Source organism: Augochlora pura, chromosome 4 (assembly GCF_028453695.1).
Source record: "Augochlora pura isolate Apur16 chromosome 4, APUR_v2.2.1, whole genome shotgun sequence".
Lineage (NCBI taxonomy): Eukaryota > Metazoa > Arthropoda > Insecta > Hymenoptera > Halictidae > Augochlora > Augochlora pura.
Genome location: NC_135775.1, coordinates 28480194 through 28497536, shown reverse-complemented (window position 1 = coordinate 28497536; position 17343 = coordinate 28480194). Strand labels below are relative to the sequence as shown.

Below are 17343 nucleotides of genomic sequence, written 5' to 3'. Positions count from 1 at the left end.
ACGACTCGCCGCGCTTTCGAACGATCGAATGCGCGCAATACGTTGAAATTTTAACGCTATACCTGCTATTGTTAAATCATCGGTTCCTTATTTTAACCCTTCAAGGTTGTATTAAGTTTATATATTGGTGTTATGCTCGTTGGAATTCATTTTTAACGAATAGTAACACATAAAATATGCAAAGGTAACCCTTTAGCTTAACGCCGTTAAAAATGATCATGACACTTTTCAAAATAATTCTTATCTTATTTTTTTATATTTAGAAAATTGTTAAGGGCTGTTAACTGTTGCGCGAGTCACAAAATGCAATTCAATAATATATAAAATGCTCCAAGTTATATAAAATGGCAACGCTACAAGTCTAAACAAATATCTTGGATTTCAATTTAAAATGGATCCGACTGTAAAGGGTTAAGGGAGGGAAAGAAAATATAAATATAGTATCGTGTTAATATTGTATGTGATAATATTACACTCAGGAAGGGAAATAAAATTGATTAGTTCTTTCTTGAAATTTAGTAAGTAATGTGAGGCAATAATATGTTTTAATTTTATTTAAGAATGAAAAAGTAATAGCTTTGGTGGCTGACAGAAAAGGGGTTACTCTTGAACCCCCTCTTGAACTAGAAATTTAAAATAATTTTTCTGATTTATAGTATACTTAGTTAAAACTTAAAGAAAGGAAATAGTCAACTTGAACAAATTTTCCCTTTGTAATAAATTTTTATAAGGCGACCGCAACGGCGCGGAGGTCGAATCAGCGACGAGGTAAACTTGAGAATTCGTCAAGTCGGTTCCATTAATCGCCCGCGACGTTCCATCGCGTCCGCGACGAAGGGGGGGGGGGGGAGGGGGGGGGGTTGGTAAAAGTTGGGTAGGTCGTGGAGACAGTAACTAAGGGGGCGGCGCCTTGTTCCGCCGGAAGTTATTATTTGCACGTGTCGGCGGCGCCGACGTCGCCTGCGAAATTATAGCGGAATCGCCGGAGATCAAAGTTGCCGTGATTTTGGAAAGACTAACGAGAGGGAGGGAGAGCCGAGGGCGCGGACGAAGCAGTTACCGCTCTCGAGAGTCTTCCGCACAGTTTTCGAAAAGTTTTCGGTAGCTTGCGCGCAAACTCGCTGAACTCTCTGGGAAACACCGTCGACCGGAAGTGCCTCGAAATTGTCGGCAAAGCCCTTCGAACGCCGACGACGAACCGGCGCAAAATAAGCGGACCAGGCGCGGTTTCTCGTCGTCGCCCAACACCACGCTATCTCCGATGTCTGATCAACGCGAGACCTCTTCCACGTCGCTCTGCCCTCACCCTCGCACCGTCGCGGTAATTTCAATCTGTTCCACTTACGGTTTTACAAGGCGTCTTTGTGTACCGGCGCTGTCTATGAACATAATTTAAGTAGAGAATCACGGACTTGTTCGACGAGCCAACGATTATTAACCCCTTGCACTATAATAACGAGTCAGGTTATGTCAACGATTATTAACCCCTTGCACTAAAATATCGCGCACGATTCGATGAGCATGGCTACCATGATGTTTATTAAATCTTAACATAATTCGGATCCCCTCTCGTCGAAATTTGGGAATGAAATTAAACGAGGACGGGATACTAGAATCATTTCACGACGTCAAGGAAATAATTAAGGACGAAGCAGTCGTATTCAACGTAGCTCTGAAAGACGTAATAGTGCAAGGGGTTAATTTAACCCCTTAAATAACACCAATTCGGCGCAATTCGCAGTGAAACGATCCGAGAAGCTTCGTTCATCTTCCCAATAATTTCCTAAACGACGCGTTCGCGGCGATTCGACGTATTCTTCGAGCTACTCAACCGAATGGCATTCGGTACAGAAACGAAGCAGCGACTCCTCGCGGCCTCTCGAGATTACACATTCGTCTGCAGTGGGAATTCAAGCTGTCAGAGAACAGACGTTCTGGCCGGGACGTCTAACGTCATAGGCAAACCCGAGATCGCGTAATTAACAGGATATATCCTTCCCCAATCCTCTGCTGTGTCGGTGCCAACGGGAGAGAGAGAGCCTCCCCCCTTCCCTTCCCTCGCACCGCTGCCTCGTCTGGCAAAGGGAGATTGAGATCGTGTTACGGTCCTGTCGGTTACAGGAACACCACTTGCTAAACTCGCCTAAGACGGCTACCAAGACTGATTGGGGATCTCCTGAGCCGCGTGCAACGTCACCTTAGCCACTCAGACGATTGTTTTTGAACTGTAATCCCTCTGATGCCGATGGACACTCCGCGGCTTTAATCGGATTCCGTGATTCAATCGCGTTTGATCGTGATCGAACCCCCTTCGATCGTACCCCCTCAACTAGCTTGATCCTTTAATCTGTTTGCTTTAATTGCGACGCGAAAGTAAATGCGTTCTGCTATATTACGCGCAAACATAATATTACCGAAAGCCGAGAGCACGGTTCGGCGACGAATATCTGATCCTCGGCGGTCGGACATCACTATTATTAGGTCGCTTAATAAGCCAGTTTCCTCGTAAGAAAATATAGCGCGCAGTCGTCGACGCTGACGGACTTATTATACAATTTCAGCCTGATCTACTCCGTCCGAAACTAGACGCTTCCAGCTTTCGATCAACCCCTTGCACTATAATAACGAGTCAGGCTCGTGATACAAATTTCATGCAACATCTATTAAATATGAACGTTACTCATTTCTTATAGATCGAAATAAAAATAAATTCTTCTGTTATGAGAGTTTAGAAACAAAAGTAGATAAAGGCAATGAAAGAAATAAAAATTGTCTGGTCCTGTTATTAAAAATATTAAGGACAAATAAGTGCTGATCAACGCAGCGTCAAAGGAATAGTTGTGCAAGGAGTTAAACCGAGGCCGTATAGGAATAGCTCCACGTGAAACCTGCCTAAAAATCCATCTGAACTTTTCCCTTCTCTGAATCTTGTAAATCCCGCGACGTCGGACGACGATTCCTTTTAATTTATCAAAACGATCCACGCCGTTCTATCGCGATCTAATCTAGCCTGTCTTAAAGCAGACGCTTTCAGCTTTCATTCAAGCTAAGTCGCGTGGAAATAGTCTCGCGAGAACGTGTCGCAAAATTCATTCGAATTTTGTCGATTTTGAGTTCGCGTTGTTTTCCTCGTCTTTTCGCAGGCGGCGGAGATGTGTGTGACGGACTTGTTACGCAATTTAACGTCTGCTACCTACTACTACTACTACTACTAATAATAATAATAAATCGCCCCCTGCTACCTCACTTGATCGGAAAAGTCGTCCGCTAAGGGTTAATAGTCTGCGGTGGAGAAGAAATCGTCCTTTTCCAGGAGCAGTAACAACTGTAGACTGTTGTCGGTCGAATCGACAATAGGATTATTCGTTATCAACGAGTTCGCACGGATATCGACGCGAAGTTTGGCCAGTGGTCTCACGGAGACCGATCAAACCCTTTAAAACGCTCGGTTAACGATCGCCGCGCGATCGGATTCGCGGCGACAAAAGAAAAGTTTCGTTGTCCGGCTCTCCTCTCTATTGATCTTCCCCGCGGAAATTCACCGGTTCACCTTTTCCCCGCGAGGGACGAGAAAACTTCGCAATGCCTCGCGAAACTTTCCCGGAATAAGGGTGCCGCGGCCTGGCACATCGACAATAAAGCGGCGGCGAGCAACTTTTGGCGAGGATATCCGCGCGCGGAACCATCAACGTCCGAACAACGTAGCGAGAAACGGTTCTACAGGCAAAGTCCCTCGTTCCCGCCTGCTTCGCATCGCGCGCGCTGTCACGAGCTCGAATCATCTCCGTCGGAAAATCACACCGTAAACAAGTAACTTCGCCGTGACGAACGTCTAAAAATTCACGAAATCCTACGTCGCCGAAAAATAAATATTTTCCGAGCTCCGGAAACCCGATTCGCTAGAAAATTCCAACACTGATCAAACCCTTGCTGATATACTATCTTTCTGGCGGCCTCTATCTACTTTGTCAACAACGCCTGCGATGCTCTAGTGATCCCGCCTTTCTGTGCCACTTCGCGAACTGGCGCTCCTTCGGATAAAAACTGGTCAAGGAGAAAACAGACTCTTTGGTCGGACGCTGATTGTCCGCGAAGTTTGTTTTCTCTGCGAACAGTTCGCCGAAGTGACCTAATAACTCCATCGGTAGACGCTTAACACACTTTACCGACCGGTCATAAAAATTTTATTCAACGTTAAATTTTCGTTGCTATTTTTTTTTTTTTAATTTATATCATTAAACGTGGAAGATATTTAATATTTAAAAAGTCATGTGGTAATAATGAAGACCGGGGTAGTACAGTATAACAACATTTATCTCAATAATAATTATTAATTAGATATTATTACAATAGATAAGAAATTAATGGTTATTACTATTGACAATCGATTCACAGGCATTAGATCTTCGAAAAAGCCGATTTATAGAGGCAACCGGTCGGTAAAGTGTTAACAGAAGGAAATACATAAATAGCTATAGTGACTGACAGTAGGCGTACGACCGCAAAGGGTTAATAAGTAGACCATAGCAATGTTACTCGGACAAATTCTGTGACAAAAAGAATGTCACTTTTTGCGAATTAGCTGGCGTATGCGTACAAACTCTTTCAAAAGAGGATCAAGTGGAATAGTCGGGCGCTGGTCAGACATTAGTGCCGGCGTTCGTTTCGCGGAAAGCCTCTCGCGACATCCTATTTTGTTTCCCGGTGAAACAAACGTTATGCCATCGGAAACATTTTTCAAAAACACGGTCCCCCCACTATACTCAAAGCGAGCTTAATGATCCATCGATGCCCGTGCCGCTTAATTGCGAATGGAAGTCGGCGTAATTTCGTTGCCGTTCCCCGTTTAATGTTGTTTCGACAAGGCGGCCAGAGAGAGAAAGCGAAAGAGAAAAAGAAAGAGAGAGGGGGGGAAAGGGAGAGGAGAGAGGGAGGAAGAGAAAAAGAGAGAGAAAAGGAGAGGGAGGTACAGCGCGTTCTACAAATTGCTATTTCCACCTTTCGCGCGCGGATATGGAAATGAAATTCGTTTCGCTTTCCCTTCGCCGTCCAAAGCCCGTTTAATTGTCTCGACCGCGGGCTCCGAAGGAAAGTAAGGTTCGCTCCTCGCTGGAAATATTCGAGATTCTTTTACCAGGACTAGCCATCGTTTCCCGGCACCTCGAACGGAGAGTTACCGCCTGTTTTCGTCGACCGAAAACAGTGTCTTGGCGCGATAATAAATCTTTCTACAATTACCAGGTCCATCTCTGTATCTTCCAGATTAACTTAAACTGATTTCACTAAAAGGGTTAAGGGAATGGTATCTTACCTGCCAGCAGGGTGGGGAATGCGAACGACGCAGGGTTGCGAGAAGACGACACCAAAAATCTCTTCTCGAACACAGAGCACTCTTTTTCTTTTCCTCATCGCCCAGAAAAAAAAAACACTTACGGTTACAGGTGCACTTCGGAAAACGGTCACGGACGCGTACGAAAAGCACGCTCTTTTACAAAAAGACCTCTCTCACGCATCGTGACATCCATCCACGCACGCAGCCGGAACGCGGCGACCGCGTTCGATTCGCAACGCGATGTTCTCCCGACCGTTCTCGCGCGCGCGCGAACGCGAAGCGCTCGAATTGTTAATTCGCTCTCGGTCGAGATATATCGCGGTACACGGTTTCTTCTTTCATAAACGAGGAACAACGAATAGAACGACGAGAGCGCGAGCACGAATTCGAAAATACTCTAGCCCGGGACCCGCGCTTTTGTTCTCCCTTAGAGTCTCTCTCTCTCTCTCTCTTTCTTCTATCTGTATGTACACGGAAAGCGGGGGCGCGTTGCAAATGGTTTGTTTTGATTCGAAAACTGCTCTCCCACGTGTTCATCATACGTACACTATGTACAGGCATTTTTGTACAGGTTTCGCGAGCGAGTTAAGAGAACGGTAAAATGGAAAGTAGGATCATCGAATCGACGCGAATCGAATCGAACCGGTTTCGTGTCAAAACGGGGATTTCGAGGCACGGTAATTCGTTCGACGATAGCTCGGTTTAGGTAAAAATAATCGGTAATCGCCGAGAATACAATATTCGAACAGAAAGTTCCCTGGATCGCGCTGTATGTAAAGAAACTCACGTGTTCACTCTCGCACGCAGACATTTTTACAGACTTTGTACAGGTTCGTTTTGTTTTCGTTTTTTTACAAGGAGCGAGGCATCGGCGCCGCGATTAACTCGCGGTGTAGTTTTCGTTCGGCGTTCTTCTTTTTAGCGACGATCTCAGTGTCTCTTTCACCTGGAACAGCAGGATGGGTTAGGACGCCGTGTCCTCAGTCTTCTCGTGCACCACCTGACTCGAGTCCTCGCGGTTTATGCAGTCTCGGACCGCTTGCAGTATCACGCGGACTCGCCTGTCGAGGGCCGTCAGGTGGGGCTCCCATAGAACCGGCGCCACGGGGTCCTTCGCCATGCTTTCCCGTATCGCCTCGCTCAGGCGCACCGGCCCGTTGTGGAACCTGAAAACGAGAAACCGTGAGAGCTTCTTAGAAAATACACTGCACCAATTTACAATAAAAAATTATATTACAATAAAAATAAATTTTCAAAATTGGTCAGAAATTAGTGTCATCCAGATATGGGTGATGCGGCGACAAACCTGTTAATTCGAATCGAAATCAAATTTAAGTATTCTGTTACCGAAGTACAGAGACTAAATGAAGACAATATAAGAAACAGAAATTGTTTAGTCCTGTTAAAGAAAGTATTAAGAATAAATGCTAATTAACACAGCGTGGGAGAAATCATAATGCAAGGGGTTAAGCACGTTTCCACCGAGTCTTCTCTCCCCGCGAAACTTTCCCTAAGCTACTAAACACCCGAGGAAAATGCGTTTTTCGTCGAGCGGAGCCAAGGGACTTCGCAAGAATCACGTCAGAAATTCTTTCGGCGTTCCCGATGGATGCGTTTCAATTAATTCGCTGCTTCAGAATCCTCCTGTCGGAATTTACCTCCCCGACGATTGTTTCCGCGGACTCGGGTCGGAACGAAACAAATATAGCGGCCAACCGGGAAATAGAAACAGTGACGCGGTTGACACTCGTTCGCGACAAAAATTGCGCTCCGTCCCCCTTTTCTTCCTCTTTTGTGCTGTCGCGGCACTGAATGACGGGAAAACTTTTTTCCATTCCCAGTGAAAGTGAGCGTCGCGAGGCCGAACAATGAGCGGCTTCGATCGACTCGAGTCCAGGTGTATTCGATGCTCGACTTTGTCGACGGGAAGAACAGGGCGCGAACGATCTTAACCAGCTCGAGAACCGTCGATATATATTACATATATATTCACCGAATTGGAGCCGATCGTTTTTTAATAAACATGCAAATCCGCGGAAGTCGTTCTCGACGACGGACCGAAAAGATTAAAAAAACGTGACCCAACCCGAAGCGCGATCGCGGAGGAAAAGGAATTTTTCAATAAAAATGCTAATTCGGCGTAATTAGAAGTTCCTCCGGAGCGAAGATACGGGATATCTTTCCGCGATCGGATTTCTCGAACTGTTCGACGATTATATGATTGTCGCCGGCAATCCGCGAGAGTTTCGCGAGATTTTCGAGAGACAGCAGCCTTGGGTAATGGTGGCGATGAATAAAGTATCGGCTCGAGTAGACTGCTGTGCGATGCTGTTTAAGTTGTGTACACGCCGAGACGGATGGCAACCGAGTTTTTAGTACGAGGACTTTTTTATCGTGAGGTAACAGATTTTCCGCGACGAGAAATTAACTGCGTTACGATTATTGCACTACGATTCCTTTCACGCTGCATTTATTAATACTTATTTGTCGTTAATATTTTCCTTAACAAAACCAGACAATTCTTGTTTCTTTTATTGTCTTTATGTACGTTCGTTTTCAGACTTTGATAATAGAAGAATACATTTGATTTTGCTTTAAAATAAATTTGATTATGCTTTGAAATAAATGAATAATATTCGCGTATTTAGTAAATCTCACATGAAATTTGTATCACGAGTCCGACTCTTTATTGTAGCGCACGGAGTTAAACAATCCTCTGGAAGATCTATCTTGAAGAAATCGATTCGCGGACGTTTCGTAGACGAATCGAAGACGATATCGCGAATTTAAGTGATTTTCTATCGGCACACCCGGTGTGCAGGCGGGGCGCATGTATGTTTAAGGACGCGTCCTGGAAGAGGCAAGCGGATAAAAGTACTTTTCTGGCCGGCTACTTCTCGGTGTCACAAGGGAGAGGAGAATAGCGGACTCCCGCGACGTCGGCGGGATAAAGACTCGATCGAACAGCTTTTATACCGTCTGAACGATTATGGTCGCCGTGGAAATTGATGACCCCGGAGCGACAGCTCCTTCGAGTATTTACTTAATCGAAGCTTGATGCCGGGGTCCACCATCCGGAAGTTCCGCGCGGGAACGTGTAATCGATTCCCCCGACCTTTTTTTTATTCGATACATTATACCTCGCCTACTCGGGACAACTTTTCACGATCGTTTCCCCCGCGAATCGATCGCTCGATTAACTATAAAAATAATTCCGTAAGTTCGTTACAGTCGACGTTTCTCTAATTTACTTTGTTCCGCGGAATTTAATCAGAGCTCGCGCGACGCAAAAATTTGAATTTCGGATTGCGGTGAACGCGCGTTTTGGGAGCTGGCTCGTTAAGGCAATTAATCAGAAGGTATACATATTATACATGTAAGTATATCATATAAATATAAATATACGTATACGATATTATACGTATATACGAAATTATGAATTCCAGAGTTTAATAATGTATTCAAAGAAGCGTGACGCAACTTGACCGCCGTATTGTTGGTACGCGGCTGAATAGGGGGACTGAATGAAAACGAGGTAATAATGAAAGAAGCAACCGTGACTGATACGACGAAGTAGCTGCATTGTAGCAGCCACAGGATGCAATTATCCTATAATATTGGGTTTAATGGACGGCGTGTGGGCTTCTTTAATGCGACCTCTCTCTCTCCCTCTCTCTCTCTATCTCTCTCTCAACGAGCAGCACACGATTCCGGCTCGCGAGAGCCACATCCCGACCGGCCAAAGTGCCAAGATGACTGAGTTCAAATGCAATTCCATTCTATTCTCGAGACGCGTCGGTAACAAAAGAAGATATCCACCGCCGTTCGCCAATTATTAAGCGGTTCCGCGAGAATGTACATTAATTCGGGATGCTGCTTTCGGTCCTAGAACCGCGCGTACTCTCTCTCTCTCTCTCTCTCTCTCTCTCTCTCTCTCTCTAACGTGTTCCATGAACTTCTATTTCGACCGCGAACATTTTTGGCGCGCAAAGAAAATTGGTTTTCAATAACTTAATAGTCAGACTAAGTATCCAGAAAATTTGAAAGTAATTGGTTGGTCGATTTCATAGATAAAAATGTTCGCAGCTCGGCCGATTCGCAGCGCATGAGGTACTTTTTTTAGATAAATAATTTTAATTGCCAAGATAAGCACTTTTCCAGGAAACCAAAAATTATATTAAATACTTCAATAGTTCACAGAGGTAGCCTAAAAGAAAAGTTTGAAAACAATTGACCGGTCGGCTGGTTAGAAACAAATTCCGAAAGATCTCTATTTCTAGTGGTATCTCGACGAGACCGCTGCCGATAGACGCTTTCGAAGCAGAAACAATTACCGAAGAAGGTCTGTATCCAATCCGAAGGTACAGAGAACGGCCGCGAAAGGATTTAAAGATCATCGGTGTGGCGGCCGCCGGGAATGGGAAGATGTTGAGGGGCGATAGAGGGCGGCGCTTGGTCGGACACGAGATGGGAAAACTGAATTGGACCGCGAAGGGTTAAAGAATTCACCGGTATCTTGGATGGGAATCGAGGCGACGTGTCTCGGGGAATTCAATCTGCGGTGTGCCCGATTTTTATCGAGACACGGCGGCAGGTGTTGCGTCGAAATACGTGGCGACTAACGCCTGGAAATACAAGGCGAATAACGGGTGGAAATACAAGGCGAAATACGCGGGGAAATGCGCGTGGACGAATCGCGGCGATATACGCGTCGCGATACGCGCGTCGGACAAGATACCCAGCGGTTAGCGGGTCGTAACGACAGCTTAAACATCGCGGCACCCGTCCTCGACCCCTCGAATCGATGATCGCGGGGGCCCGGGATGACCGAGCATCGGTCACCGCGTTGGGCTCCGTGCACGCGCGTGTCGACGAAATCCGCTCCTCGTCGAATTTATCACGGCCGTAAAAAGCCCGTCCCCGTGAATCCGCATCAAAGCGGAGATTCACGAGCGTCGGGTACCGGGAGCGGGCAATTCTGGTAAAACGTTTCACTCCGAAATCCGCCTTATCCGCGCGCGCGCGCTCGCTCGTGGCTCGTAAACTTCTCTCTCGGCGTGCCGCGGGAGAACCGACTCCCTCTTTTTCGAAACCCGCGGGGACACCGAGCGAGCGACGAGCCAGCCATCCAGCTCCTCTCCCTTCCTCCGAATTGTAAATTTCCATAGGATCGACCCCCCCCCCCCCCCCCCCCCCCCCTCCCCCCCCATCTAATTTTCCCCCAGGACCACCCCCCCCCCCCCCCTTTCGCACTTCGTTCGTCCCTCTGCGAGGCCTCTCGCATTCCGGCCCGGGCGCGTCGATACGATCGCGGAATTAGGAAACGCGTTGGGAAGATCGACGGATTTCCCGCGGGAATCCAATGGGGTCGCGAGAAATTAATCGAAAGCGAGGGAGTTTGATTTGTCGGCCGGCGCCGGGGATTTATTCGGCGGAGGAATTTATTGCGGGAATTTTCGAGAGGAACGAAAAGGGCAATTTCATTGAATCAAAAGGGTGCGCGCCGCTGATTTCATTGAATCGCGACGGTCTTTGGGGGATCGAAATAAAGGATCCACGCGATTGTTTAGAGGTTTACGGTGGGACTCACTTGAGGAGGATGCCCAAGGTGCTCTGCCTGATCATGCAACACTGCAGGATGGGCGCCAGAATGGAGATCTCGTCGTGGAAAGGTCTACCGAATCCCCTGCCGTGATCCAAGTGCAGAGGGAACGTGTTGTTCCCGAAGATCTTGAAGGTCTCGTAATGGTGTCGGTCCATGTTCCCCATGAGGAAATCCAGCACGGCCATGTCCATCAGATCGAGGAGCCTTCGACCCTCGTCGTACGGCGGGATCTCCTTCACCAGCGAACAGTAATCGGAATCTGGAAGCATATCGAGATACGATGTTTTTTTTTTGCAATATTTAATAATAAAATTTAATAATAAACGGCGAAACAGGCGAAATTTGATTTGGACGCCTATTAGCGCCTACAGTATCAGAAAGCCAACATCTGTCGGACGTCAATAGGCGCAAACAGTAGTCAAAGGGTTAATCGGGGGGAATATGTGTTTCAAAGAACATTATCGCGTGCATTTTAAATTCAATTTAGCGATAGTTCTAGCAGCCGGCGTCGAGACAGCGCGGGAAGCTCTCCTCGCGCAACTGGTGGCGTTGGATACAGCGACGACGACTCTTCTTCGAAAACCCGCCTTTTGTTTCGTATCGACACGCCCGCCGATTCAAGAGACGTCCGAGGTAAACGATTCTTTTTAATAAACCGGCCGCGTTCTGCTCGGAGAAATTGTCTCCTGCCGCAAGAGACACGTGCTCTGGTCACCTGCAGACGCCGAGTCAGCAGTTCCCGCTATCATTGCCACTACTACTAAGATCGACACTAACACACAGCCGGCAATCTGGCAATGTACGCATTTGAAGGAAAAAAGAACTAGGCCACGCCATTTCCAAGAATCCCTGCGCCTCCCGTTCATCCCCCATCTCTCCGCGCGTTTCAAACGCGCGCTGTAAAGCCCGATATCTCGAGCGTCGAGGGTCAGCGTCTTCTCGAGTCCGTTCTCGACGCGGATTCGCCGTGGAAAAACAAACGATTTAACTTTACCTAATACAATTTTGTCCGAAACACTCTCTGTAAAGGAAGCTACTTTGCAGTTACCACCGTCTTAATTCTTTCGCGATACAGGAACGAAAGCTTGTTCACCCTTCCTCGATAGAGTTGTACGAAAGCGGAAAAATTAAGCGACAAAGGAGTAAGGCGACGCTGCTTTAACTTTCTTCGATGAAGTTTCTCGCGAGCGGAAAAATTAACGCCGAGTTCACCGAGGTTTAAAAGCGGCGGATAGATTTTAATAAGAGCGCATGCTTGAGTAAGGAAATATGTTCAACGATTTTAGTAAAATTTTTTAAAAATTAAAAAAAAAATTTTTTTTAATTTATTAGAGACAGCTTGGTGACTCTAATGATTATTAAATAAAAACTGAGAAACCCGTCATCTGACTTTGTAACACTAGCACTGAATAATATCTATTTTATCTGTTTCATTTAATTTATTTTATCTATCACGAAAGGTATTTAAAAAATTATACAAAAATATGCGAGCTCGCAGTAATAAAATCTAACATTATACCTTCGATAATAGATGACAAATTATTGGTTGACGTGATAACCGATTCACAGGGTACGGGTCAGGGGTGGACAGGCGATTTATAAGCAACCGGTCGGTGAAGCGTTAAAGACGGGCGTTAGCGACGCGAACGGGTTAATCGAACGATTCCCGGAGCGTCGCGACGACGTCGTCCCGCGGATCTGGATCACTCACCGTGCTCCCACTGCGCCTTTTTGCGTTTGTGATAGCTCCTTCGCCAGGGGTGTCGCCACGCTTTCCTCGCCGCGAACGATTTATCCGGCAGGAACGCCGCGAAACTACCTTCGAGGGTGTCCGGATTCCCGCAAATCGCGTGCGCCGTGTCGCAGTAATAACTGCACTTGCCGTGGAAACAGATATTGCCGGCGGGACTGACGAAGAAGGTCTTCAGTAGCTCGCCGTCGGCGATCTGATAAATCTCCGTCGTCAGGTTCAACGTTCGGCCGGTGACTGGCATCGCCCTCCGGAATCCCAACAGTCTGCAAACAAATCGTTCGAATCGCTGCAGGAAACTGTTACTCCTTCTCTCTCTATCCCCTCTCTCTCTCTCTCTCTCTTTCTCTCGTCGAGTGGAAAAACTTTTCGATCGGATTAGGAAAACTCTCCGGCGGTCTGATCGACGGACCGAAATTACCGCGGAATTTTCACCGACTGCCTTTCTCGAGCCACCTTTCTCTCTTTTATCTGTTACATAAGTCATAAAATTCAATTTTATAATGTATAAAATGCTCCGAGTTATATAAAATGTTGAGCGCCGCGTGAGACAAATATGGGTGACACTAATTTTGGCCAATCTTGGGAATTGATCTTGATTGTAATATATTTGGACAAATTGAATTTGACTAGAATGTTTCGGATGCGAAATAGTTCTAATACCATTGTCTACGATAACTATTAACTTTCTAGTTTCGCTTTAATTAATTAAATTGTTTTAACTATGTGGGGGTTTTAGTGGTTGATTTTCGGCACTCAATGTGTTAAATTGGCTCCGACTGCAAAGGGTTAACCTTTCGATTCTATATCCTATTCCATCATATTGCCAACATACAAAGGATCAGGATTCCTTATCCATTGTTCCCATAACCTGATCCTTCGATGCAAAAGCACTCTCGAATCGTAAAATTGGGTCCATTCGGTTCGTCGAAACTTCTTCCGATTTAATTTGCGGGTGTCGACACGCGTCGCTTGCTCGCTCGATACTTAATTGCGGCGAATAAATTTGTTTGCGATTTTTCGACAAGAGTTCGCACAGGCCGCCGATCAGTAATTTGATTAACCGCGGACAAGAGGAACACGGAGAACGACCGAGCGAGCGGTAACGATGTTTGAAAACCGGCGTGCGCTCTCTCTCGAAATCTTTCTCGAGAGAGAGAGAGAGAGAGAGAGAGAGCACGGCGCGCGCGCGGCTCGAGTATTTTCTTACCTGTCTAAATGGAAGGCTGCGATCTCGGCCGTGTGTCTCTCGAAGTCGGTGAAATAGAAGTGATTCGGCAGGGTCTGTTGCTCCCGAGGAAACCTGTCGCAGAAACAAACACACTTGTCAACGAAACACTCGAGGCGCCAGCCGCGCGTATAAAGGCACTACAGATTGCCGGATTTGACGAGCCGATAGGCAACGCATCTTTATCCGTTCCCGAGAAATTATTAACTCACCCTCCGAGGTCTTTCTACTCGGTCGAGTAGAGCGGGTGTATTGCAATCGAACAATTGTGCCAAGATGGAGAAATAAAAGCCGGATCAATTTGTTACAGACGTCGTCCAATTTGTGAAAACTACTCGCGGTGGGCAGAGAAGTTCTTCCAGTTAATGATTAAAATACCGCGGCCAAGAGGACCGTTCCTTTATTTTATAATTCTGCAAAAGTTTAGAGACTCTCCCATGAAAAATAAATGAATAAATGCATGACTATTGCATCAATAATGTAATTTATTCTCTATGAACCAGTCTTTAATTTTTCCAGAATTAAAAAATAAGGAAGCGGTCGTTTTGACCACGTGTTAAAATATGACAAAAATTTCAAGAAAATCTACGATATAATCGACAGTTTACGGAAACGTCGAAATAATTCGACACGAGCCTGCAATCGCGAAAAAATATATTTCCAGAGATACCCGCATTTCGACGTACGCCGTCGAAACAATTCGCGAGTATGTCTCTCGCGTTCCACGGCCCACGCGATCCGTAAAAAAACCGTGGAAGGCCGCACACGCGCCGAAATGTCTTTCGCGGTGCGCGGATCCGTGGAAGGGCCCCAGGGAAATTCGTCGTTTCCCGGGAAATACTTTTCCGTTCAAGGGCATCGCCGTGCTTTGCCAATGAGAGAACGGAGCGGGGGAAGTTGGCCGGAAAGCGCGGAGGGACGGTGAAAGTGGAAACGGAAAGTGGTATCCGCTTTCTTGCGAACTTGTATTCGTCGACGAAACAACACCTTACATCCGAAAACAACGGCGGAAGAGCTTCGTCTTTGTCTAGCGATATCTTAAGCAGACTCGCTGAGACGTTCTCGTGAGCTTGGATTTGCAGGAATTAATTTACGAAATTTATTGTAAATTTTGTTCGCGGAAAATCGAGCCCAATATTCAATATTAAAATATTATATTAAAATTGACCTATAAGTTAAGTGAAGTTCGAAGTGAAACTGCATAGGTTATCCTATAGATTAACCCCTTGCCGTACTATTTTCTTCATAGTTACAAGGATGAGCACTGGTTTTAGTTTAATAATTTCGTAGAAGGAACAAGAAATATATTTACTGCGTTCGTCTAGATTTAATTAAATGGTTGCGGCAAGGGGTTATAGTAGAAACTTTGACGATTATTTCAAAAGTTTTCCGAATTTTTTTTAAAGGCTAGAACACTATAGAAAATTAAAGTAAAAGAGACGCTACACTGGCGCACAGTGGAGAAGTCGATGCCAAGTTATTCTGTTTTATATTCTGCTCTCTAAACGCTTGACTTCAAATAGGTTCATAGATCTTTCTAAAATAATACAAAATGAATAATTATCAATTAGGGAAAAGAGTTGACACCTATCTCTAGCGAATTTATTTTTTAATTATTTTTAAAAGCGATCGAATCGAGGAAATTTAAAATGAAATTCTCAAATTTGTATTTCGATGGTATAGAATTAATTGCGGAGTCTGAAACGAGACAGCGAAACACTGTAATAACGATAGGAAAAATCGGGTCGAAGGTAAGTCGATTCAGACATCCGTGAAAGGTAATTCTCGACGGCGTGGAACGTTTGCTCACAGTTCTCCCCGTTGTTTCTGGAAAAATATTTTTCCCGTTCAAGGGCGCGTCACGTACGACGACCGAAGGAAGAGCGTCGGGGACGTCGGAATCTAAAAGGAGACTATTCCTCGGGAAAACACAGCGATACGGAGTCAGCCCGTCGAGAGAGAGAGAGAGAGAGAGAGAGCGTGGGTGAAGAGGAAAACGCTACGCTCCCCCCCCGTCCTTCCCTTCCCCTTTCCACCGCTTTGCTAGCCGGCTGCATCGTAGAAGTCGACGGCGATAAATAAAAAAGACATCCCGAGGGAATCCTTCGCGTACGTGCGCACCTTTTCTTGCGGAATACCGGCGAGGGAAACAAGAAGCCCTGAAATTCCGGCGATGTACTGACGTTGAACGACCATGTTCCAACGGGACTCGATGGGAATGTAAATAATGGCGGAAACCTCGAAGACAATTATTCTTAATCGAAATTCTACGCGAGAAGCAGTCCGACCGTGCCGAAACAACGCACGCGATGAATAATATTTGCGGAGACGACGGAAAAATCCGCTTCGATGTTTTACAAAAATAAGAGAAATCGATCTCGTTGCGGGGGCGTATCATGGTTGCGACGAAGAAATATACAAACTACGTAAAATGGGAGAAAAGTAAAGGCGCGATGTGTCAATGACGATTACAAAGGAACAATAGAAAGATCTTGGCACTTAGCTGGCGAAGATCGAGAGATTATATATAAGTACCCTACGTGAGTTTTAATTCATTTTCATCGACGCGACGGTGAGTTGTTCGAGGCAACAGTTTCGCACCATTTTCCACGGAGTTTTTCGACCTCTCGGAAATGTCAGCCGAGAAGTTCACCGTTTTACAGCGTCGCTTTATCGACGCTAGGAAAGGTTGCAGGTGGTCGAGACTGCCTCGTGTCGGCGCGAATAGATCGACGACTTCCGAATCGTTTCATATATTCGTACTCGAAGATCGCGTAAGCCGCTGCTTATTGGCCCCGGCCACCGTAAATCTCCATCTCTAATCGCGGGGAACGGTTTGCAAATTATTCTGGCCAATTGGTGGAAAACAGATGACCCGTTCTTTGTCAAACAACCTATAGATCGCCCCGAGAGAAAGAGAGAGAGAGAGAGAGAGAGAGAGAGAGAGAGAGGCGATCTATCTTCGAATGGAAAATCCCTCACCGTCTCGCCAAAGAAATTATCTAACGGAAAATAGAAAATAGATGGCCGGAATGTCTGACCTCTCGGATAAGGGAAGACATCCATTGTCGTGGCGGATCGCCGCTGACTTTCCTATGGCGGAATCGTTTTAGATACGCCGGGGTAAAGACGATCTCGGTAACAAAGTGAAAATATTTTGGAAAATCGATGCCGTGTGGTCTGATGATTGATATTACATCGACGACCTGCGTTAAATTGCCAAAAAATAGTTGAAAAATTTTGAGGAGAAAGGAGCCACCATTTATCGACAAAGTAGCAAAAATTTAAGAAAGTTTGGAGATTGATAACGGCAAGTGGTATCACCCTTAACCCTTTGGGTACGAGCAGTCAATCCGTCGTGATATTTTCAGTATACAAGGCATCACGATTCGTATGAAGATTTTCCATAGCGTTGAATAAAAACAGAA

General features: G+C 45.9%; 1 protein-coding gene across 3 annotated transcripts in view; it reads right to left on the bottom strand.

The window, feature by feature from the left end:
• Positions 1-443: 443 nt before the first annotated feature.
• The window catches only part of LOC144469397 (extracellular serine/threonine protein CG31145), a 131003-nt gene continuing 114103 nt past the window's right edge, over positions 444-17343 (bottom strand). For all 3 annotated transcript variants that reach the window (XM_078179618.1, XM_078179620.1, XM_078179619.1), the window contains exons 7-10: positions 13898-13990; positions 12649-12953; positions 10923-11196; positions 444-6498 (exon numbers count right to left, since the gene is read on the bottom strand). In XM_078179618.1, the coding sequence (XP_078035744.1) occupies positions 6297-6498; positions 10923-11196; positions 12649-12953; positions 13898-13990 (874 nt within the window). In that variant the 3' untranslated portion in view covers positions 444-6296. The remainder of the gene's footprint in view (positions 6499-10922; positions 11197-12648; positions 12954-13897; positions 13991-17343) is intronic.